General features: G+C 42.7%; 1 protein-coding gene across 3 annotated transcripts in view; it reads right to left on the reverse strand.

Annotated features, from left to right (window-relative positions):
- ROR1 (receptor tyrosine kinase like orphan receptor 1) overlaps window positions 1–23351 on the reverse strand; it is a 252394-nt gene that overhangs the window by 49861 nt on the left and 179182 nt on the right. For all 3 annotated transcript variants that reach the window (XM_054038421.1, XM_054038422.1, XM_054038423.1), the window contains 2 exons: window positions 13272–13559; window positions 11314–11344 (listed from right to left, as the gene is read on the reverse strand). In XM_054038421.1, coding sequence (XP_053894396.1) covers window positions 11314–11344; window positions 13272–13559 — 319 coding nt within the window. The remainder of the gene's footprint in view (window positions 1–11313; window positions 11345–13271; window positions 13560–23351) is intronic.

Here is a 23351-nt window from a genome sequence, read left to right on the forward strand (position 1 = left end):
CCACCCAGCCCCCACCAGCTAGCTGCAACGGGCTGCTCTTCCTGCAAGCAGTGAACAAAGCAGGCAGCTGCCAAATGACATTAGAAGGGAGCATTGCACAACTTTAAACAAGCATGTTCCCTAATTGATCAGCAACGTAACAATGAAACAACTTTAACCAGGACGACTTTAAGTGACTACTTTACTGTTTTTGTATGTCTTGAATTGGATAATCCTCATCAGCTGATGATCTGTGCGATGTCACTTGATCACTGCCCAAGTGAAGAGGGGCACTAATGGCAGATGTTTTCGAAGTACTAGTTTTGGGGAGCCTGACGAACATCAGAATGAGGATGTCAGTTGAAGCTAATCTGTTGCCTCTTGCACATGATTGAAGTTTGATTCTTTTTCAGTGTTCTTTCTTCTTTAAAGAGTAGCTTCTGTAGTCAACACAGATGATTCTCTCTGCTTCTCTTTGAAATGCATGATCAAGTACATAGTTGGCCAAGCCCCACCTGGATGCCAGCCAGTGGTTATGCATTTTTTGTTGAAGAAAACCATGCTGACATTCAACCACAGAGAGCCACTGTGTAAAAGCAAAGATACTGCAGATGTGTTTAACTAAAGAAACACTAATCATTAGAAAATAGGGATGGGGAGACCCTATGGAGTTTGTGGTTTTGCAAAACTTGCAAACTATTTCTGGGGTTCACAAAACAAGTTGGAAATTAAGACCCAATTCCTCCTTTAATTACAGTCCATGCCTATTTTTCTCCAAGGCAGTTAAATTTAAAAAACAATACTTGTTTAGCTAATGTGGAGCCTTATGCTAGGTATTAAGGATCGGAGAACCTCTCAATAGCTAAGCTGATACAAGAAGGTGCCCCATGCATGATATACATACTTGACTTAATTTTTGGAGGTGCCCTTGTCTCTTTTCAGTGCATTGCAGTTCCTAGAGTTGGTTAATAATACAGATAAACTGGACTGTTTTCTTCTTCAAAATATACAACCGTGTGCCACCTACACCTACAAAATATGTGGAAGTGGTGCCACATCATTAATGCAATGTTTGCAGGATGATGAAATCAAAATTCCACATTGGAAAGTTAAAATGTGCAGCCATGGCAGGATAACAGGCCTTTCTTTAGCTGTGCTTGGCATGCAACTGTAGAAAAAGTTTCCAAGGAATAGGCAGTCTGTGATTTTTGTACAGTTTGCAGAGCTTCTGCACAAAATATATACAGTGTTTTTTAAGCTTCCTTAAAATGAACCTCATCACAATCAGCTACATGCATGCATGTTTCATCTTAATTGGTTTTAAAATCTGATCTGATTTTAAATGAAAAATGTTTTTTTTTCCATGCTGAAATTCTCAGCACCATTCCTGACTGAATTTCTTTCTGCACAGAATCTGTTGGTTTGAAAATCGAGTTCCCGTCCCGAGCCAATTTACACTCTTGAAATTAGGGTTACCATATTTTGTGCCTCCAAATGGAGGACACTCCATGGGGCCTCGGCCCCGCCCCCAGCCCCGCCCATGCCCCCTCCCCAACTCCGCCCCCTCCCCAAAGTCTCCGCCCCCTCCCCTGCTTCCCGCGAGAAGCCTGAAGCTGGTAAGGGGGGGTGTGGGGGGAGCAGGCGCGGCCCAGGCTGGCCCCCCGGCGGCGCCAGCCTGGGTCGGCTCGGGCCCTGGGGTGCCAGCCCCGGCCGACCACCCCCAGCCCGCCCAGCACTGCCGGCCCCCGGCGGCCCAGCGCACCCCCCCCGCTATCCTGGACCGGCTCCCGGCCCCGCGCACCCCCCAGCGGCCCGGCCCCGCGACCCCGGACCGGCCCGCGGCCCCGCGCACCCCCGGCTCCCCGCCCAGCCCCGCGGCCCGGCGCACCCCCCCGCTACCCCGGACCGGCTCCGCGCCCGGCCCCGCGGCCCGGCGCACCCCCCGCTACCCCGGACCGGCTCCCCGCCCGGCCCCGCGGCCAGGCGCACCCCCCCGCTACCCCGGACCGGCTCCCCGCCCGGCCCCGCGGCCCGGCGCACCCCCCCCGCTACCCTGGACCGGCTCCCCGCCCGGCCCGGCGCACCCCCCCGCTACCCTGGACCGGCTCCCCGCCCGGCCCCGCGGCCCGGCGCACCCCCCGCTACCCCGGACCGGCTCCCCGCCCGGCCCCGCGGCCCGGCACACCCCCCCCCCGCTACCCCGGACCGGCTCGCGGCCCCGCGCACCCCCCCGCTACCCCGGACCGGCTCCCCGCCCGGCCCCGCGGCCCGGCACACCCCCCCCGCTACCCCGGCTCGCGGCCCCGCGCACCCCCCCCCGCTACCCCGGCCCGGCTCGCGGCCCCGCGCACCCCCCCCGCTACCCCGGCCCGCGGCCCGGCGCACCGCCCGGCTCCCGGCCCGGCACCGCGCCCCCGGCTCCCCGCCCGGCCCCGCGCCTGGCCCGGCACCATGCCCCCGGCCCCGCGACCCCGGCCCGGCCCCGCACCGGCCCGGCCAAAGAGGCCCCGCCCGAGCCCTCCATCCCTCCCTCCCGATTTTCCCGGACATGCCCGGCTTTTGGGGATTTCCCCCCGGACGGGGATTTGAACCCCCAAAAGCCGGACATGTCCGGGAAAATCCGGACGTATGGTAACCCTACTTGAAATGACAGAGGTTGAAACAGAAGCATGGTTACTAGGTGAAAAGGCTCGTTACAATGGGCCTGATTCTCCTCTCACATCAGTTTTACACCCATGAAACTCCCCTGGGGTAGATCTGCTCTTAGTTACACCAGCGTAAATGTGTTACATCTCCATTGCCTTCCTAATTTTTCCTGGAGTGAGAAAATACATAATCAGAACCAGTGTAAAAGGATCACTCCAACTAATGGAAACCATGAGAGGTGACAACAGGGGGCAAAATCACCTGACAAGGGAGGTGGCTGGGGATTCAACTACTTTCCAGGGCTGAAGTATCTTTTTTTTTTTAATATTAAATCCTCTTATCTCCTGGAATCTGCTGTGCCATGTCTCCAAAGTCTGCTGCTGTACTGAGCTGTTCTGTCTCTTCCCTGTCTGCTACTCTATCACAGCAGCAGCCAAACAGCTCAAAGATTAAGTGAGTGGCAAAGTTCAAAGGTGCTTAAAGGAACAGACCACTGAATAGGCCATGGAAACTAAGAGAAATTTCAAGAAGTGTTGTGATAATGCATTTCTGTAAAGCATCCTTATACCCACAATCCCGGGAGCAGAATTGTGGCTTAGAGCCTCTTTACTTGGCTGAGGATTTATCCAAATGTGTCTGTCCCAAAAACAAACGTGAGACACAGCAGCTCCATGCAATTGGCAGGTTTTAGGCTCTTTTAGGACATAGCCTTGAGTGTACTGGAGCAGGAGGTGCTGAATGCTCCTAATTCCAACTGACTTTAAGACACTTCCCCAGGAACAGTGACAGCAATGGTGGCTTAGTTACTCTGATATTGGGGGGGGGCGCAGGGCCGGCTTTAAGCCGATTAGGCCGATTCCCCAGAATGGGGCCCCGTGCCTAAGAGAGCCCCTCAACGTCCGGGGCTGCCAGCGGAGCGGGAAAAAAAAAAAAAAAAGCCGCGTCCTGCTTCTCCCCCCTCCCTCCAGCGCTTGCCCCGCCATACAGCTGATCAGCGCAAGCCTGGGAGAGAGGGGTGAGGAGAAGGAATGCGGCATGCTTGGGGAAGACACGGGGCCAGGGCGGGGATTTGGGGAGGGATCCAATGGGGCAGAGAGGGGGCGGGGATTTGGGGAGGGATCCAATGGGGCAGGGAGGGGGCGGAGTCGGGGCGGGGCCAAGTTGGGACGGGGGGGAGGGGGACTCGCGAGACAATTTGCGTCCTGGCGTGGGGCCCCGCACCTGCGAAAGCCGGCCCTGGGGGGACGAGCAAGGGATAAAATAGAATGAAGCTGTTCTAGATTGCACATGCATGCACACAGTTGTCAGTCTCTCTCACGTTGTCCCATAGGCCCTGCTCCTTTCCGCACCAAATCTAATCTCTCAAGCTTTTCAGTTAAAAAAATAAAATGTGAGAAACAGAACAAATGGTAAGTAGAAAAATAATTAGGGCTCTCAAGCAATTAAAAAAATTAATAGCAATTAATCGCACTGTTAATAATAGAATACCATTTATTTAAATATTTGTGGATGTTTTCTACATTTTCAAATATATTGATTTCAATTATAAAACAGAACACAAAGTGCACAGTGCTCACTTTATATTTATTTTTTATTACCAATATTTGCACTGTAAAAAAGATAAAAGAAATTGTATTTTTTCAATTCACCTAATACAAGTACTGTAATGCAATCCGTTAATCATGAAAGTTGAACTTACAAATGTAGAATTATGTACACAAAAATAACTGCATTCAAAAATAAATAAAACTTAAGAACCTATAGTCCACTCAGTCCTATTTCTTGTTCAGGCAATAGCTCAGACAAACAAGTTTGTTTAGAGCAGGAGATAATGCTGCCTGCTTCTTGTTCATAATGTCACCTGAAAGTGACAACTGGTGTTTGCATGGCACTGTTGTAGCTGGCATCGCAAGATATTTACATTCCAGATGCACTAAAGATTCATATGTCTCTTCATGCTTCAACCACCATTCCAGAGGACATGCCTCCATGCTGATGACGGGTTCTGCTCGATAACAATCTAAAGCAATGCAGACCAATGCATGTTCATTTTCATCATCAGAGTCAGATGCCACCAGCAGAAGGTTGATTTTCTGTTTTGGTGGTTCGGGTTCTGTAGTTTCCGCATCGGAGTGTTGCTCTTTTAAGACTTCTGAAAGCATGCTCCAGACCTCTCAGATTTTGGAAGGCACTTCAGATTCTTAAACCTTGGGTCAAGTTCTGTAGCTATCTTTAGAAATCTCACATTGGTACCTTCTTTGTATTTTGTCAAATCTGCAGCAAAAGTGTTCTTAAAATAAGCAACATCTGCTGAATCATCACCCAAGACTACTATAACATGAAATATATGGCAGAATGAGCCGGAGACATACAATTCGCCACCAAGGAGTTCAGTCACAAATTTAATTAATGTATTATTTTTTTAAACAAACGTCATCAGCATGGAAACATGTACTCCGGAATGGTGGCCAAAGCATGAAGGGTCATACGAATGTTTAGCATATCTGGCATGTAAATATCTTGCAATGATGGCTACAAAAGTCCCATGCGAACACCTGTTCTCACTTTCTGGTGACATTGTAAATAAGAAGTGGGCAGCATTATCTCTTAGCAATTGGCTGAACGAGAAGTAGGACTGAGTGGCCTTGTAGGCTCTAAAGATTTGCACTGTTGTTTTTGAGTGAAGTTATGTAACAAAAAAAAATATCTAGATTTGTAAGTTGCACTTTTACAATAAAGAGATTGCACGACAGTACTTGTATGAGTTGAACTGAAAAATACGGTTTCTTTTGTTTATCATTTTTACAGTGCAAATATTTGTAATAAAAAAAATATAAAGTGAACAGTATACACTTTATATTGTATGTTGTAATTTAAATCAACGTATTTGAAAATGTAGAAAAACATCCAAAAATATTTAATAAATGTCAATTGGTATTCTATTGTTTAACAGTGCAATTAAACCTGCGATTAATTGTGATTAATTTTTTTTTAATTAATCGCATGAGTTAACTGCGATTAATCGGCAGCCCTAAAAAGAATTCATCTGTATGGTTTTATATTATATTCTTCATTAACTCAGTAGAAAAAGAACTGTATCAAAGTTGGTATGCATGAACAATTTTTCCAGTAGAAGTCAGAATGGATGCTTAGTTCTCTAAACCAGTGGCTCTCAACCAGAGGTCCGCCCCACTGGGGGGCCGCGAGCAGGTTTCAGAGGGTCCACCAAGCAGGGCCAGCATTAGATTTGCTGGGGCCCAGTGCAGAAAGCTGAAGACCCATCACATGTGGCTGAAGCCCAGGGGCCTGAGCCCTGCCACCCGAGGATGAAGCCAAAGCCTGAGCAATTTAGCTTCGTGGGATCCCTTGTGGTGTGGGGCCCTGGGCAATTGCCCTTCTTACCACCCCCTAATCCTTGCCCTGGCTTTTATACGCAGAAAAACAGTTGTTGTCGCATAGGTGGGCCATGCTGTTTTTATAGCATGTTGGGTGGGCTCAGAAAGAAAAAAGTTGAGAACGCCTGCTCTAAACACCAGGGGACCAGCTCATACTTCCCTTTAAACTAGTGGCAGTTTATTCATTGACATCATTGGAAGAACGCTCCGGCTTAAAAGTAATTAGATTCCTTGGTACCACAGGTTGAAAGTAGGATAGGGCTGACTAGCCCTTTCACCGTTCATAGAAAGATCAAGTCCATGCAGTTTGCCATATGTAGGCATTTCAGAGGGATCTTTAACAACCGATTTCCTGTCTGCTCTGTTTGTACCTCAACGATCCTTTGGCACTTTTTAATTTTATTTTGAGTAGGCATTTCTACATCCAGTGTTGTGTAGACAGAATTTCTTGCCTCCAGCATAAGAGGTGGCTGCATTTCAGTGGCTGCATGTATATCATTTGCAAAGTACCTTCCTTCAAAATGAAAGATACTATGTAAATGCTAAAATAATACTTGATTTATAAAGAAGGGACCTTCATTTTAAACTCTTTGAAATACAAGTTTCGTTTGCAAACCAGGGTATACACAGTAGATACCTACAACATGCAGCTACAGTATCCTTAGAACATCACAAATAAGAAGAGCATTAAATTCTGTGTTAAAATAAGAGACAACGTGAAAGAAAGGACTGCCAGGGTCGTAGCACAGAAGTACCATGGTTTCTTGGTTTGCTTATAACCTGCAGTGGTATGTTCTTGTTAGGGTTTCTTTTATTTATTTACTTTTTAACTTAATGAATGATTACAGGCATTTGGCAGTAGCTGTAGTGAAAATGCAATTTGTTCATGCAAGCAGAGAGAATAACAATGTAAAGCATGCATGAATTGTCAAGACATCTATTACTGCTGCCGTCTTTTACAGAAGAGTTTTCGAGCTCTCTTTTTTAAAATTTGTATGCATTTTTTTTGGGCCATTTTTTTTGGTACCATGTCACTGCAGAGTTATGAACCTATATATTATGTGAAGAAAAAGTGCTGTGTATGTGGCTTTTTAACATTGCTCTCAAAAGAAATACATGAATGACCAGGCACTTGTGGAAGATAAATAAAGACAACAGGGGAAAACATGCCCACTAAAGCACATCACTATCCTCAATCTATTTTGTTACCAGTGCAGCTTGTGTTATTGTGGGTGAGGGGAGAAACACAATTAGATCAGACTAAAGTGTTGACGAATTAATACCTTTCATGTATATAGCACTCTTCGTCCAGAAGGATCCCAAAATATTTTACAAATGTAAATGTTGATTCACAGAGACAATCACCGCTACATACAGTGAAATGTGATAACTACACAACAGTTTTGGACAGCAAAGGAAGAAGAATATAATCTTACTGCCGTTTCTATGGGGATATTAGGTAAACTGAATGCATTTACCCAAACTGAATTTGGCCAGAACTTCAGGACTAATTCCTGCCATGTGATCTATATGGCCCAAGCAGCCAGGACCTCAGTTCTATGTCTCATCTGGAAGAAAGAACTGCCACTAGCAAGGTAATACACTCCCTAGTATCACATTAACTCAAAGGGAAACAGACCATCTAGCAAATCACAGTTCTGAGTCAAACTGAGTCGGGCTGAGTTTTCTGGCCAGTCACAGATAGAAGTAGGCATTACTCACACTCATGACTATCTGGGCATCCAACAGCCGTGAAGTTTCTAAAAGAACCTCATGGTTGTGAGCCAATTTAATAATCTGAGGGCAGATGCAATCAATGGCGAAGGATGTTACACAGAAGAGACAGACTCCAGAACCTATGTGTCTCTGAAGAAGGTGTCAACCAAAATATCAGACACTCCAGGACAATTTCTGTTGCTATACAAACAAATATGCCGGCATAAGATTTATCTTACTGGACAAAATGCTCCATGTCCCCTGTACAGGAGATTTGTGCAGTGTCTGTGTTCTTTACCTCTGCGGATCACAGATTTAAGCAAGAGACACGGCACTTAACTTATGCACTGTGCTTTTACTTTTAAAACCGGCTCTTCCCTAATGAGGAGCTAGCATTTTGGTTTAAATAAAATTTTAATCAGACTTGTTTAGTTGCTTGCTTGCGATGAGAGGAACATGTTTGAATATATTAAATAATTTTCTAGAAGAACACGTTAGGAAAAATCAGGGCCGGCTCCAGGCACCAGCTTAACAAGCAGGTCCTTGGGGCGGCCAAGGGAGAGGGGTGGCATGTGAGGCAATTCGGGGGTGACAGGTCTCTCACTCCCTCTAGGAGCGAAGGACCTGCCGCCGCCGATCGCGGCTTTTTTTTTTTTTTTTTTTTGCTTGGGGCGGCAGAAATGCTGGAGCCGGCCCTGGGAAATATAATAAGAAAAGCAATGTTGATTTCATTTTTGGAGTCTACTTTACCCCTCTATTTTTCCTTAATTTTTCCCATCACACTATTTTTTCTCTAGTTATCAAGTTAATACTCTTGGAACCAAACTTTGCTGTTATTCTCATAAATGTTGCACTCATGTAATTGGCAGCAAAATTGGCCCACTGTCTTCAGGACCCCTTGTTGAGGTTTTTATTCAAGTTTAGTATGGATTACCAGTTTACCATTACTTTTCAATAAGCATCTTCCCTGATTGACCCCCCCCGCAATAATTACACATAGTTAAGTTCCGTATAGCGCAAATTTTCTACAAACAAAGCATACTCCATTTACTGTTCATATTTCATGTTTTCCACAATGTGTATTACAGCATAATCCCCTTTAAGAGTCAATCTACTTTTCTGGGGTGATGAGGTCTGATTCCTTAAAGTTTATTTTTTGGTTACAAAATTATAATATACACAGATAAAAAAACAGCTATGGGAAATAAACTCTCTCTTTAATTTCCTCTTTTTAACACTTTTGTATTTGTACACATGCAAAATAATGGGTCATGTGTGCTGAAAATTAAATGAAATCTTTTATTATTCAGGAGCAAACAATAAAATGTTCACTTCCTAAATTAGTGCCCAATCTAATGTACTTTGAAGTTAGTGATTGTCCTTCCATAGACTTCAATGGGTTTTGGATTAGTCCCTTAGAACTCAGTAAGCAGTTGGAACACTCCCATTTAGTTCAGTGTGATTAGATCAGGGCCTTAGCTAGCTACGCATAGAAGCTGCCATAGAGAGAGAGGCTGGAAGAAGTCCTCAAATATATTTCACTTAAAATTCTGACTGGCCAAGAGAGTGAAAAGCTAGCCTTTCTTCCTCTTCTTTCTTTGCTTCACCTCTGGTTTCTTGCACATTTTCTTCACCAGACAGTGACACCCAATTTAACTCATCCAAACCGCAAAACCTCTTTTCAATAGACGCCCAACTCAAACGTACAGAAGATTGTGTCTTTGCAAGTTACTAATCAAGTCTCCTGAACTGCAGAGGAACACAACCTTATCCAGCACTGGGATTTAACAGGCACTTAACAGTACTTTCCTCAAGGTTAGAAAGCTACAAAAGAAGTCTAAGTGGAAATAAAAAGCTCTCCCTTCCTAAGCAAACCAAGGTGCTTTTATTTAAATTACCTTCAGAAAGAAGGACAAAGACACATTTTGTGATATTCCATTAGAGGGCATCCTAGCATGTCATTTTGCGGTTACAAGCTTGTTTTCCTTAGATTGCAACAATCACATTTATTCTCTGCAATACGGACAGAGTTACCTGATCATCTTTATACACGGAACAGTCACCAGCCTCAAGATTTCACACACCTAATAAATGTATATAGTGGTTTAGTGGTTTAGTGTATTTGTTTTGGTTACTCTTACATTTATTTTTTAACCAATGCAGCTTCCTCAATGTCACAACTGGTCAGGTTTCAGCTTTATTCCCCTTGTGCATGCAGGTAATAAACTGTACACATAATACAGGGCCAGCAACTTGACTTCAGAACTGTAGAACAGTTGAAGATTCTTTTTAAAAAGAAAAAGTTAGGGTAATAACACAAGATCAGCAACTTGCATCTTTAATCCCATAACTGGATTGATGTGGGAGGATCCTTCTGCCAGTGAGAACTACTGAAGTCAATGGCACCGCCTACAGATACGAGGGTACATCTGTGTGAAGCCAATTACAGGGCCGGGCTTCAACACCTTGTCTACACTGCCATTTTACAGCGCCAAAACTTTCTCGCTCGGGGTGTGAAAAGACACACCCCTGAACGATGCAAGTTTCAGTGCTGTAAAGTGGCAGTATAGGAAGTGCACCAGTGTTGGGAGCTGCGCTCCCAGCGCTGGTAGCTACTCCCCTCGTGGGGGGTGGTTTTTTTACAGCGCTGGGAAAACTCTCTCCCAGCGCTGGTGCCGCGACTACACAGGCATGTTAAAATGCTGCTGTGGCAGTGCTAGAACGTTGGTAGTGAAGACATACCCTAAGTTTCAGTATGTAATGTTGCCATGACATAATGAAACACCACTTCCAAGTGCACATTTCATGTGTAAGCACCTCATCCAGTGAACACTTCTAATAGGCATAGTGCTTACTACCATCCTCTAGTACAGGGGGGTAGGCAACCTATGGCACGCGAGCTGATTTTCAGTGGCACTCACACTGCCCGGGTCCCGGCAACCGGTCCGGGGGGCTCTGCATTTTAATTTAATTTTAAATGAAGCTTCTTAAACATTTTAAAAACCTTATTTACTTTACATACAACAATAGTTTAGTTATATATTATAGACTTATGGAAAGAGACCTTCTAAAAACATTAAAATGTATGACTGGCACACGAAACCTTAAATTAGAGTGAATAAACGAAGACTCGGCACACCACTTCCGAAAGGTTGCTGACCCCTGCTCTAGTATAAGTATGACTACTCGCGGTAATAAGAACTACACCCAGTAGCAAGTGTTTGCAAGATTGGGCTCTAACACATAGTCGGGCCATATTCTACCCATATTCCATGCTCATTATGCCAGCTGAAGTCCATGGGATTCCTGTGAGAACACTAAGCGTATCATGTGGTCCAAAGCATTTATAAAAGAAAATAATGTTGAAAATTAAGAGTCTGGTGTAAGAAATAGGAATCAGTATCATACTAGAAAAATGTTCCTATGGAATAGATCATACAGTTATCCTAAATTACTATATATTATCTGAATTTAAGCAGAATGTATAACTGCTTCCATCACATAAAATGGTGAGTTAACGTTTGACTGCTCAAATCCAGAATTAATAAACCAGTATCATAGACATGAAACAACTTACGATGATCCCGGACTTGCTGTTGGCGGGGGACCTGGTGAAATGACAGAATAAAAACAGCAGATATTAGTTATGAAGAGATAGCTAACACAAAGTTTTAGCAAGCCTTTTAAAAGATGAAAGCAATGGTATATCACATGGAATGTGGTTTATTTATTTTAGCAGATGATTCTCAGTTTCCAAGAGCAGAAGACAAAACTGTACCATACATCAGAAGCTGTCTAACAAATTGTCACAGTTCAGGGACACTGCACCTCTATTCCTGCTCTGTGATCCCTCAAGGGAGCCCACTCTAGGCTCCCGGATCCTCAGCCATGACCTCTCTTGGGTGAAAACCTGCATCTCTCTCCCTCTTGACAGGAGTTCTCTGTCTACACTGTTATAGCCCCAGTAAGCCAGACTGCCTCAACAGGCCAGCATCTCTGCTTTGCTGTCTCTCCAAAGGCTATGCATAGCTATAATTGCCAGCAGTCACAAGTTACCACACAGCTCTTTTTAAGAAAGCATATTTATTCTTAAGGTGAAGCATTACAGAGAAAGCACCTTAAAAACAATAAAAGAATATACATGCATACTAAAAAGCTTACAGAAGGTCATCCCAACTCCAGCCTTGGAGTCTGGTTGGTGTCAGTCCTTCAAAACCCACAACTGGGGTTTTCCCCATGGTCACAAGTTCATAACTGTCTCAGAGTCAGAACCACCATGAATAGGTTCAATCTTTCCTTTACGCAGCTTGGGCCTTTGATCTTGGTCTCATGTAATCACAGATAATCAGCAGACAATGGCCCCCTTTTCAGGGCATAGCTTCACCTCTCCCTAGACTTTCCCCAGGAAATCCATTTAACACTTTTTGTTCTAAAAGTCCATGCTTGTGTGGCACACTGTTCAATACAGTCCTTTCAATCCCCAGGTCTTATATCTTCCCCTCATCCCCATAAGAGGAGACACAGACCGCTGCATGGAAGCAGCTCCTGTCTGGGAGCATGTGAGCCGCTTGAACACACGAGCATGACCAGGGACAGCTGCCGGTGAGCCTGGTGCCCACCTCAGTCCGCAGGACTGGGGGCGGTACAGCCACGCCGAAGGAGCTGCCGGTGCAGGGTGCAGGGCCCGACATGCTGCTCCTTTCCCCACTTAAGTTCCTGGTAGAGCCCTGCACCTCCGTGTATACAGATTTATATCTGTGGATACAAATTTGTATCCATGCAGGGCTCTATGCACTTGCAACACCTAGAAACTATAACTGAATGAATACTGCATCATTTGTTCGTGTGAATATTCTTTTGAATTTTTTAAAAAATTCTCTTTAGGTCTGATTCAAGTCTACTGAACTCAATGGATAGATTCCCGTTGATTTCAACAGGCTTTGGATCAGAGCCTTTGACTGTTTGCATTTGTATTTGCTTCCTGCACTTCCTGCAAATATCCTAGCAACTGAGTTCACTGGCAGGAATGCTCACTGAATCAGCAAATTTTAATTAGTGTTGCATAATATTTCAAATTGATATTATTAAGTATTTGCTCCAGAAATCGGATTATGAGATTTAGTCTGCTCCTGTCAGAAAACAGAAACATACCAGGTGTCTGTTATTACCAGAGAGCTTTGTAAAAGTGAGAATTCTATGTATTTGTCCAAACAAAATAGCCTGACTTTCAAATACCGCATCCTCAGAAGCAACTATTTGTGAATTATCTAAAACCCAAAAATTATTCACAGACATTATTTACTGAAAATTTTTGAAAAAACAGTAAATTTGAGGAAAATCTGGATAATTTATGAAAAAAATTAAAAGTTATCAAATAAATTATTCATACATATTATTTGCTGAGTTCTTCAAATGAGTAATCAGGGGTCCATGTAACCTTTTCAGCTAACAGGATTATTGTCTCCGGAGTTGTTCACTTGGTAATTTTCATAAGCAATTGTTTAACCAGAAAGTTTGAAGGGAGAGAAATCTTACCAAATTTTACAAACAACACGCCGGTTGTGGAAACAGTCTTCCTGCCATTAGTAGCAACACACTGAAAGTAGCCAGTATCCGTAGTATCAAGGTTTCTTATTCGTAATCGAGACCCATAGCTTGTTGCACGAAAAGATATCCTCCTGGGTTCTTGAACGACTGGGGCATCATTTTTCAACCAACGCACAGTTGGAGAAGGATTGCCGGAGACTTTACAATGCAGTTCTGCAGTTTGGCCGAGGGTGGTGGTTATATTATTCATAGGCTCATCAAGAGTCAAGAAGTAATCTAATAAATACAGGGAAAGATGGTGAACAATGAATTCCAACTTACAGAACAATGTTTTAAAGAAATCTCATTCTTGCCTTATGTAGGCAGATGAGAGAACTGAGTGTAAACAAAATCAGACAATGACAAACTTCAGCACTTCTGAGTAGACCAGCCATGCTTTTCACAGCCAGCATTATATCCACTATAACGTCGTGTGGTAGTAAAAGGAACAAGCTCAGGTAGGTGCCTTCACTAGGGACAATGTATCTTATTTAGAGAAGCACACTATACTTGCAACTTCTCTTTTCTCCGCACAGATATGTGGTTAGAAAAATGGGTGTTGTGAGCTCTCTCTCTCTCTCAGCTTTCCCCAGTGTTATATTACTTTGCTTCACTCAATATAACAAGCATTCAGTAATTTGTTCATTGCGCCTCATTGCACTTCTTGCCTCACTTCATAGCCTTACAATTATGGGGAGATTTTCAAATAAGATCAGGAAGGATATTTTCAAGTGCTCAGCGCCCACATCTGGGGCCAGATGTTCAAAGGGGCTCAGCACCTAACAGCTCCCAGTGTGACGCTTCTGGACAGATTTTCAAAAGAGCCCAGCACTCAATGTGCTGAACTCTTTTGAGATCTGACCATTTAGTTTGCTGATTAAGTGGGTACTTAGCTCTTCTAAAAATCTGGCGCTTTATGCATTAGGATCTAAATATGAAATATAAAATGATCCTAAAAGAGCAATTTTAAAATGAGTTGCAGAATAGCATACATTTTAGAGAAAAAAAAAGATTTAAATACATCTTCATTAATGTTTGCAAAGCACATTATAAGTGTTATAATCTTTAAGTATACTAAGGAATAAGGCCAAAATTCAAAATGGGGGAGATGGGGACATATTTTGGTATTTCAGGATATTATCTTGCAAAGACTGTTTAAGTCAGGTTTACCTCTGAAGTAGCTCACATGATAGGTGTAATTATAAGATGAAGAATTCTTTAATTTCTGAAGATGAGGAATGTTAAATAAAAATTTGGAGACATGTTAATCTTTTCTAATCCATTGTGAACATAGTCTTCTTCCGTCAAGGGCTGTTTTATCCAACATCTTTCAGTCAAAATACTAATTCTGGTTAACAGTATTCAAGGTTTAATTAAGTCCTTTCAAATCAGAGACCTAGATGGATTGGGGTATTAGTAATGGGATATGCAGCCTTTCAACTCAATGTCACAGGTTCAAAGCCAACTTTGGGCACTAGTGCCCAAAAGGTATTACCATCTGTCAGTTGTCTCAGCAGCTAGGCCAAGGAATGAATGAGCCATAAGAAGTATACTTGGGAATAAACCTTTCAGGTTAAGACTGAAGCATACTGGTGGGGAAATTTCTGATGTATTATTTATGCTGTGCCCATTTTATAGATACCCAGAAAAGTTCAATCTCCTTGTTTGCACTCTAACACCAGCATTAAACCCACTTAATTACAATAAAAAAAAATCTTTGATTATCATGTATTAAGCTCAGCATTAAAAAACAATGAAAAGGTTGGTAAAGCAGCATATACTGACTACTGGCAAAATGATCAACATGGTTTGTACAACTCCATTAAATACCATCTTTGGCTTCAAAGGAATGATGAACACATATCTCTTAATCTATTACTAATTATTATTATTATTATTTATTTCTACTGTGGTTACTCAGTCTCGTCAGTTTCACCCCCTGCCCTCTATGCTGCCCCCTCTCCCTTCCTTCACCTTTCCATTTAGCTAATACCTTCCTAACTAAACCACCTCCAAAAATTGTGGCGCCATTACGACGTTTCAGTCAACATTGTTGACTCTGCTTGTGTGTTCCATCTCTTCCCCCGATCCTTAGACTATTTAGAATGTAAGCGCTTTTGGGTAGAGACCGCCACTTGTACAGCACCTAGCACAATGGATCCCTGCTCTTGGTTGGTCCCTAGGCATTATTAATTTTAATAATAAGGAAATCTCTACACACTCATTGTGTCAATTAGGTGAACTTCTAATGTGCTGACAGGAGCTGGGCGAGACAACAGTGGATCTGTGCTGTCATGGATATGGTGATCCAAGAACTCCTGTGCAATGAGTACAAAGGGGCAGCAATCCCTGTTCCAGCCCACAGGTAAGAGTAGGCACCACGGTGGGTAACAGACATGCTTCTCTGCAATTCTGACTCTGGGCTGGGAAGGAGGATTCAGTCCCCCAACTCCCAGTCAGTTCTCCACACAAGCCTAATATCATATTTAATCATTTCTGCATGCCTCTCTGCAGGACTAGAAATACTTTCGACTCACTATCTTACAAAACGCAGAAGTGTAATCTACATCAGCTCACACATTCTTGGGTTCTCACTGCAATCTGCATTTAATAAAATCACATTAATAGCATGGAACTTCTGAATAACCACATTTAATTATCCAATATAACATTTCTATACCATGCTGATCTATATAATTCTTCATTGTATTTCAAAGGCAGCAATTTAGCTGCTTTCTATACAATACAGTCAGAAAGTGGAATATTAATTTCCTTGTGACCATCTTGCTGACAACGCCACAGACAACTAATACCATATACATAATGTTTCTTAAGAAGTAAGGCATGAGATGTCAGGAATGAAGTGAGTGTTGAGTAGATTTCAACAAGCTTGAGAATCAGTGTATAGAGACCAAAGTAGTAGTCATAATTGACAGTGATGTAGTACTGGTTATATGGAGGATACAGAAAGGTTATTCTGAAGTTATAAATGGAAATAGAGCTTTAAAAAACGGTGATTTTGGTTTTGAGGAACGTCCAACCCTTTTCTAAGGTTTCTATTTGTTTTAGTGCTTAGTTTCTTCCCTCCCAAGTATCACACTAACCTTAAAACACACGGTGAATCTGCTGAATTTAACTCAGTTTAGCTTCACATCCATAAATCTTGCATCCAAACCATAAATCAGACAAGGCTACAACCAATTGTGAACCTGAATAGAGGTTTGAGTTTCTAGTAAAGTTTGAACCTGGGCAATTTTCATGTGGCTTGGCATTTCGTAACAAAAGTTTCACATAGATCAAAGTAGTTTTATAAGTAAAAATAAAATAAAGGTCTGACAACGCTTCCAAAAATCCCACACTGTTGTACCTACTTACTGAGAGAGGTATGGTAAGAGAGATCTTCCACTGGTATACGTTAAAGGCATTATACTATTGAACTTAGCCAGACTGGAGAAGTTCGAGGTGGGTGAGTGTGTCCCATTTTCTTTTATTAATCATTATTAAGGATTAGGGCTGTCAATCACAGTTAACTCAAGTGATTAACTCAAAACAAATTAACTCTATTTTTAAAATTAATCGCGATTAATGGCAGTTTTAATTGCACTGTTAAACAATAATAGAATACCAATTTAAATTTATTATAAATATTTTTGGATGTTTTTCTAAATTTTCAAATATATTGATTTAAATGACAACAAAGAATACGAAGTGTACAGTGCTTGCTTTATATTATTTTTTATTACAAATATTTGCATTGTAAAAAAGATAAACAAAAGAAATAGTATTTTTCAATTCTCCTCAGACATGTCCTGTAGTACGATCTCTTTATCAAGAAAGTGCAACTTACAAATGTAGATTCTTTTGTTACATAACTGCACTTAAAAACAAAATAATATAAAACTTTAGAGCCAACAAGTCCTCTCAGTCCTACTTTTTGCTCAGCCAATCACTAAGACAAACAAGTTTGTTTACATTTACGGGAGATAGTGCTGCCGCTTCTTATTTAAAATGTCACCTGAAAGTGAGAGCAGGTGTTCCCATGGCACTTTTGTAGCCGGCATTGCTAGGTATTTACGTGCCAGATACGCTAAACATTCGTATGCCCCTTCATGCTTTGGCCACCATTCCAGAGGACATGCTGATGATGCTTGTCCATGCTTGTTAAAAAAATAATGCGTTAATTAAATTAGTGACTGAACTCCTTGGGGGATAATTGTATGTCCCCTGTGGTTTTACCCGCATAATTGTATGCTCCGTGGTTTTACCCGCATTCTGCCATATATTGTGTGTTATGGCAGTCTTGGATGATGACCCAGCGTATGTTATTTGATTTAAGAACACTTTCACTGTAGATTTGACAATACACAAAGAAGATACCACTATGATATTTCTTAAGATAGCTACAGCACTTGACCCAAAGCTTAAGAATCTGAAGTGCCTTCCAAAATCTGAGAGGGAGCATGCTTTCAGAAGTCTTAAAAGAGCAACACTCCAATGTGGAATCTACAGAACCCGAACCACCAAAAAAGGAAAATCAGCCTTCTGCTGGTGGCATCTGACTCAGATGATGAAAATGAATGTGCGTTGGTCCACTCTGCTTTGGAGCGTTATCGCGCAGAACCCGTAATCAGCATGGAAGCATGTCCTCTGGAATCGGGGTTGAAATATGAAGGGGCATACAAACATTTAACATATATGGAACATAAATACCTTGCAATGCCGGCTACAACAGTGGCATGTCTATTTTCATTTATAGGTTACATTGTAAATAAGCATTATCTCCCATAAATGTAAACAAACTTGGTGTCTGAGTTATTGGCTGAACAAGTAGTAGGATTGGGTGGACCTGTTGGCTCTAAAGTTTTACACAGTTTTATTTCTGAGTGCTGTTATGTAAACAAAATTACATTTGTAAATTGTACATTCATGATGAGGAGATTGCACTACAGTACTGGTATGATGTAAATTGAAAAATACAATTTCTTTTATCTTTTTTACAGTGCAAATATTTGTAATAAAAATAATAATATAAAGTGAACACTGTACACTTTGTATTCTGTGCTGAAATTGAAATCAATATTTGAAAATGTAGAAAACCTCCAAAATATTTAAATAAATGGAATTATATTATTGTTTAACAGTGCAATTAAAACTCTGATTAATCAAGATTTTTTTTTAATCTCACAATTAATTTTTTCAATTGTTTAATAGCCCTATTAAGGATAGCATCTATTCTAGACTACTGACTCCCTCCCTGCTCCACCCTACAACATTGCTGCATCTATTCCACTCTTTCAATGAGCATTGATCAATTAATATACATAGCTCAATTCCTCTCTTGAATTCAGGCATCTCTCAAACCATCTAGTCTCCCTCTTATCCCCTTTGCACCTCCATCAAAGCCCTCCCTAATCTCACCTTTTCTACAAACAGAAGCCCTTCCTTAGAAGGAGAACCTCCTTCAGTGCTTTTCAGCAGCAGGCTGAAAGGTGCTGATAAAATATTATGATGGCCAGTGCACAGATGATGACAACATGTAGCCATAATGCCATATTCGTACACATCAATACATTTCATGGGGCAAACAGCACAATGCCGTGTTGTGCCATGGCTAATTCGATGGTCTTTCCTGTGATGAAGCAGCTCTCTAGATGCTCCAGGTTGAGTGTCATTGCTATACATGAGAAGCTCCAGGTCGAGTGTCATTGCTATACATGAGAAGCTACTAAAAATGAAATTGAATTTTTTGTGCGAAGTAATTATTGTGCTTGTGAGAACTGAATGGTGTAGCGGCAAAACTGGGAACCTGGAACTCCTGAGTTTTAATCCTGGCTCGGAATGGATGCCTTCTGTGTCACTGGATGAAGCACTTGCGCTGGGATTTTCTAAATGGCCTAAGGGAGTTAGACATCCAAATCCACTTGAAATTCACATGGGATTTATGCACCTGTTTTAAGCTCCTTTAAAAACAAACAAACAAACAAACAAACAAACTGTAAAGTGGGGATAAGCCTTCCCTGCATCACAGACACTGTGCAGATGAATTAGATAATACTTGTAAAGCACTTTGAAGCTGAAGAGTGCTGTACTGTGCAAGTGCAAAGTATTCTGATATATTCGGAGTTAATCTCTGCCTTTTCTAGCTTTAACACACAATGAAAGCTTGTCCGTATTTTAGAGTAGCACCCTATAATACAATTTTTGAAAACATTTTAAGTGAGAGAAGTAGAGGGAAACGGTTTGAAAGTAGAAAATTTCAAAACAACGATTAACCCACCTATAATTTAAAAATATTCTATTTGATTTTTTTAATCTGTAAAAATAATTTGCTGCTGGGCCCAGACCCTGAATGCTGAGTTTCAGCCTACAGAGATTTTTTTTTTTAAATGGCTGAGTTATAAACCCTTGAAAAATGCTGACAGATCCTTTACTATAGCAGCACTAACGGGTGCCCTATAATGAACTTTTAAATGACTTGAGATAATATCAGCAGAGCTTAGCCTGAAATATATTTCTGGTTTTGAGCCTTTGCCAAAGCAAACACAACACATCATAAGTCATCTTCATGATTCCAAGAGCATAAATTGGAGACACTGCATATAAAATCTAAATATTTTGTATCCTTTATATTGAAACTTTGTGCTGTTTTGATGTTATAGAATAATGACAGCTGTGCTCTAAAAGTAATTGTGCAAAGACAAAATATACCACGGTATGTGTCTTGAAAGGCAAAACGTGCACACACTGCCACAGTTATGTCTTGACTTGGTTAAATAGGAGACTTTCCCAGTCATAATAAATTCTTATGTATTTTACTGCTTTAAGTGGAACCCAGGTGGCTTTCAAAATAAAAGCTTGCCATTCTGCCCAAGGAATGTTAATCTTCACTGCAACCCCCTAGTTACTCTATCTTAGCTTTCCAAAGTCACATCTTAAAGCAATAAAACGGGTGAAGGATTTTGCCTGCCACACTGAGATAGTCTTTTCAATAACACTGTATATGATGTATCTCTCCGAGTCTGATCTTACATTTCTTCTACAATCAAAACTCCCACTGACTTCAGTAGAAGTTTAGGGTATGACGGGAATGCAGGATTAGGCCCTTTACGTTCATTTTGTGAGTAGAAAGGTTGCCTGATTTGTCCTTCTCTTAGTGTCTTTTTTTAAGGTAGAGTATGCTGTATCCTAGAGGTAGGATTGTGCACAATGGAAAGATCCATCCACCAAGCTGGCTCAGAATTCTGTATACATCATAAAATGTTCCTTTGGAGTTGCTCTCCAAATCCTACTTCCTGTACTCAAAGAGAGAATGACAGAGATGAGGAGAACAATTTCCAAACTCAGGAGCCAGAAAAAGAGTGTTTAATTCTGGATTTGAAAATTCAAATCTGCATTTAGGATCCCAAAATAGTTACCTAATCAATGACGTCTGAAAACTGGCCCCACATACTAATCATGAAGCTTTATCTTGGTTGCACCATAGAAACTAATTTCTTTTTTTATAGTGTAGGTTGATGATAAGGAGAAACAAAGTGTCTCGCTCAGGGCTTAAAAGATGGATACATTTGCATATCACAAACTTAAATAGAAAGAGATCCTATGTCTAAACTGGTAAATGCTCATTCCACTATGGCCATTGGCCAAATCATGGGCTGTCAGGGAATCTGCCTCAGTTGACTAGACTTCTTAGCAACAACCTGGAATTAATCACTGGCATTCATTTAACATCGTGGATTAGTCTCATCATATTCTGCATTTGGATGCAGAGCTATTCCTACCTTGGTTCCAGGGCCGGCTCTAAGCACCAGCAAAACAAGCAGGTGCTTGCGGCACCACATTTGCAGGGGGCGGCATTCTGGCCATCCTTTTTTTTTTTTTTTTAAACTCACTTCCTCCCCTCTCGCAACGCTGCAGAAACGGAGAACTCATGGGACCCTGGGAGCTCTAGTTCCTTGCCTAGCTCCCTGCCTATAGAGCCAGCCCTGGAGCAGGGAAAGAACTACATTTCCCAGCAATCCCTTGGCAGCTATCAACAGGAAAGGGAGGAGGAGGGAGTGAGGTAGCTGAGCCATGCTGCAGCTTGCTGTGAATGGAGAGCTGGCTGCTAGAACGGGGTGGCAATGTGAGTGGGGGACAAGTGTGCCCAGCCCAAGGAGTAGAAGGCTTTGCCCCAGATATCCCCTTCAGAAGACTTCCCCAGACTGGATTAGGGATACTGGTGTGACCTCACCTTGCAGCCCCCAAAGAAGGAATTGGGTGGACTAAAGGGACAGTGCACCTCTCTATCTGAAGCCTAGCAAGGGAGGTATGTGGATCTCACTAGACTTTAAAATGAAAAGTAAGGGAGGGGAGGCTGTGTTAGAGGACCTGGGCAGCTTTAGATACAGTACCAGGCACGTAGGAGGATTTCCACTTCTGAGCCATGGAAGCAGAAATTGACTTTTCCTTTCCAGATATAGCTAATATTCAGAAAGGGAATCTAGCACCTGCCTTCCAGATTTGAACACCCTCAAAATTCAGGAGTGCTCAAGCTCAATTTGGGCAGCTGTTATTTCATTTCTCCCAAATCAAATATACTGATCCACTGTAACTTGCTGTAGAAAAAGTAGGATAAAATTGAGCAAGAAATGCTTCCCAGTGATTTTAAGGACTGGAATTGCTATTTTCAACAGCCATTGCTTTTTTTTTTTTTTAGTTTTATTTGTTTTAAAGGAAGACAGTGATTGCATTGGCAAATTCCCTATAGAAACAAAGAGTGGAAGAAAAGAATAATAAAGGCACCTCAACTTTTCCTCATTTATGTAGGACAGTCTTATAATATGCATCCAGATATCCTCCAATCACACAAGCTGAAAATTGTTCCACTTTACTGCAGTTCTGTAACCATATGGGAACCAATCCTGTCTGTGTTCTGTGCACATCCAAAATTCCTGCTGAATGACCCGCCCTGGGAGCGAGTTACCAGTGACCCAGGGCTGGGACAGCAGGAGGGTGCAGGTTGAGGTGGAGAGCCCAGGGCTGGGGCAGCAAGGAGCGGGGGGGAGCCCAGGGCTGGGGTGAGGGGCATCCAAAATTTTTTTTGCTTGGGGTGGCAAAAAACCTAGAGCCGGCCCTGCTTGGTTCTTCCCCAATATCCACATGCATCAGCACTACTACACTTCAGAGCTCATCAGTCCAGACTGGTGGAAATTTCTACATGAAAACTGTGTTACTCTGACAGGGCCGGCTCCAGGCACCAACCCACCAAGCTTGTGCTTGGGGCAGCACCTGGAGGGGGTGGTGCGGTGCAGTGCTCCGGCTCCGGGGAGAGCGGAGCCTCAGTGGGCTCGCCGCCGGGGAGAGTGGGGCCGCGACTGGGCTCGCTGCCCTCCCCGCGGCGCTCCGGCCGCCGGGAAGAGCGGAGCCCCAGCCGGACTCTCCGCCCTCCTCCCTGTGCTCCGGCTGGTCGGGGACAGCGCCCTGCAGCCTGGCTCGGTGCCCTCCCCTGCCGCGCTGGGAGGGAGGGGGGAAGAGGGGCGGCGGCAGGAGGCTTTTTTGCCTGGGGCAGCAAAAAAGCCAGAGCCGGCCCTGTACTCTGACAAGATACAACAATCTGGAGTCACCCAGTCTGAATGTGTTGGATGAATTTGTTGTTTGTTCCATATGTTCAATAAACTCGTGGTTTAAATTATTCCAGTTATGCTAAAGAAGGAGTTAGCAGGATTTCTCATGGAAGTGTGGAAACAGGGGTGAGCATACTTCTCAATGGGGGAAAAAAATTCTAGCCATTCATTTGTCCATCTGCCTATCTATCATATTTGAAGGAGATCAGCCGAAACTAGTGGGTCTGATCAGCAGAAGCCGTGTTTTTTAAGGGGCCGGGGAAAGAGTCCTGGTTGCTCTCTCCGTTGTTTTAAATTAATAAAAAGTAGAGCAATACAGGAAGGGATACTATACTTTTATGATTTTGCAACTCTGCCTGAAACATATCAGAGAGTTAAAGAGGCCCAGAGGACTGAGCTTAAATATTTGATACAAGCTGCATGGGGA

This window comes from Malaclemys terrapin, chromosome 8 (assembly GCF_027887155.1).
Source record: "Malaclemys terrapin pileata isolate rMalTer1 chromosome 8, rMalTer1.hap1, whole genome shotgun sequence".
In the NCBI taxonomy this organism is placed as follows: Eukaryota; Metazoa; Chordata; order Testudines; family Emydidae; genus Malaclemys; species Malaclemys terrapin.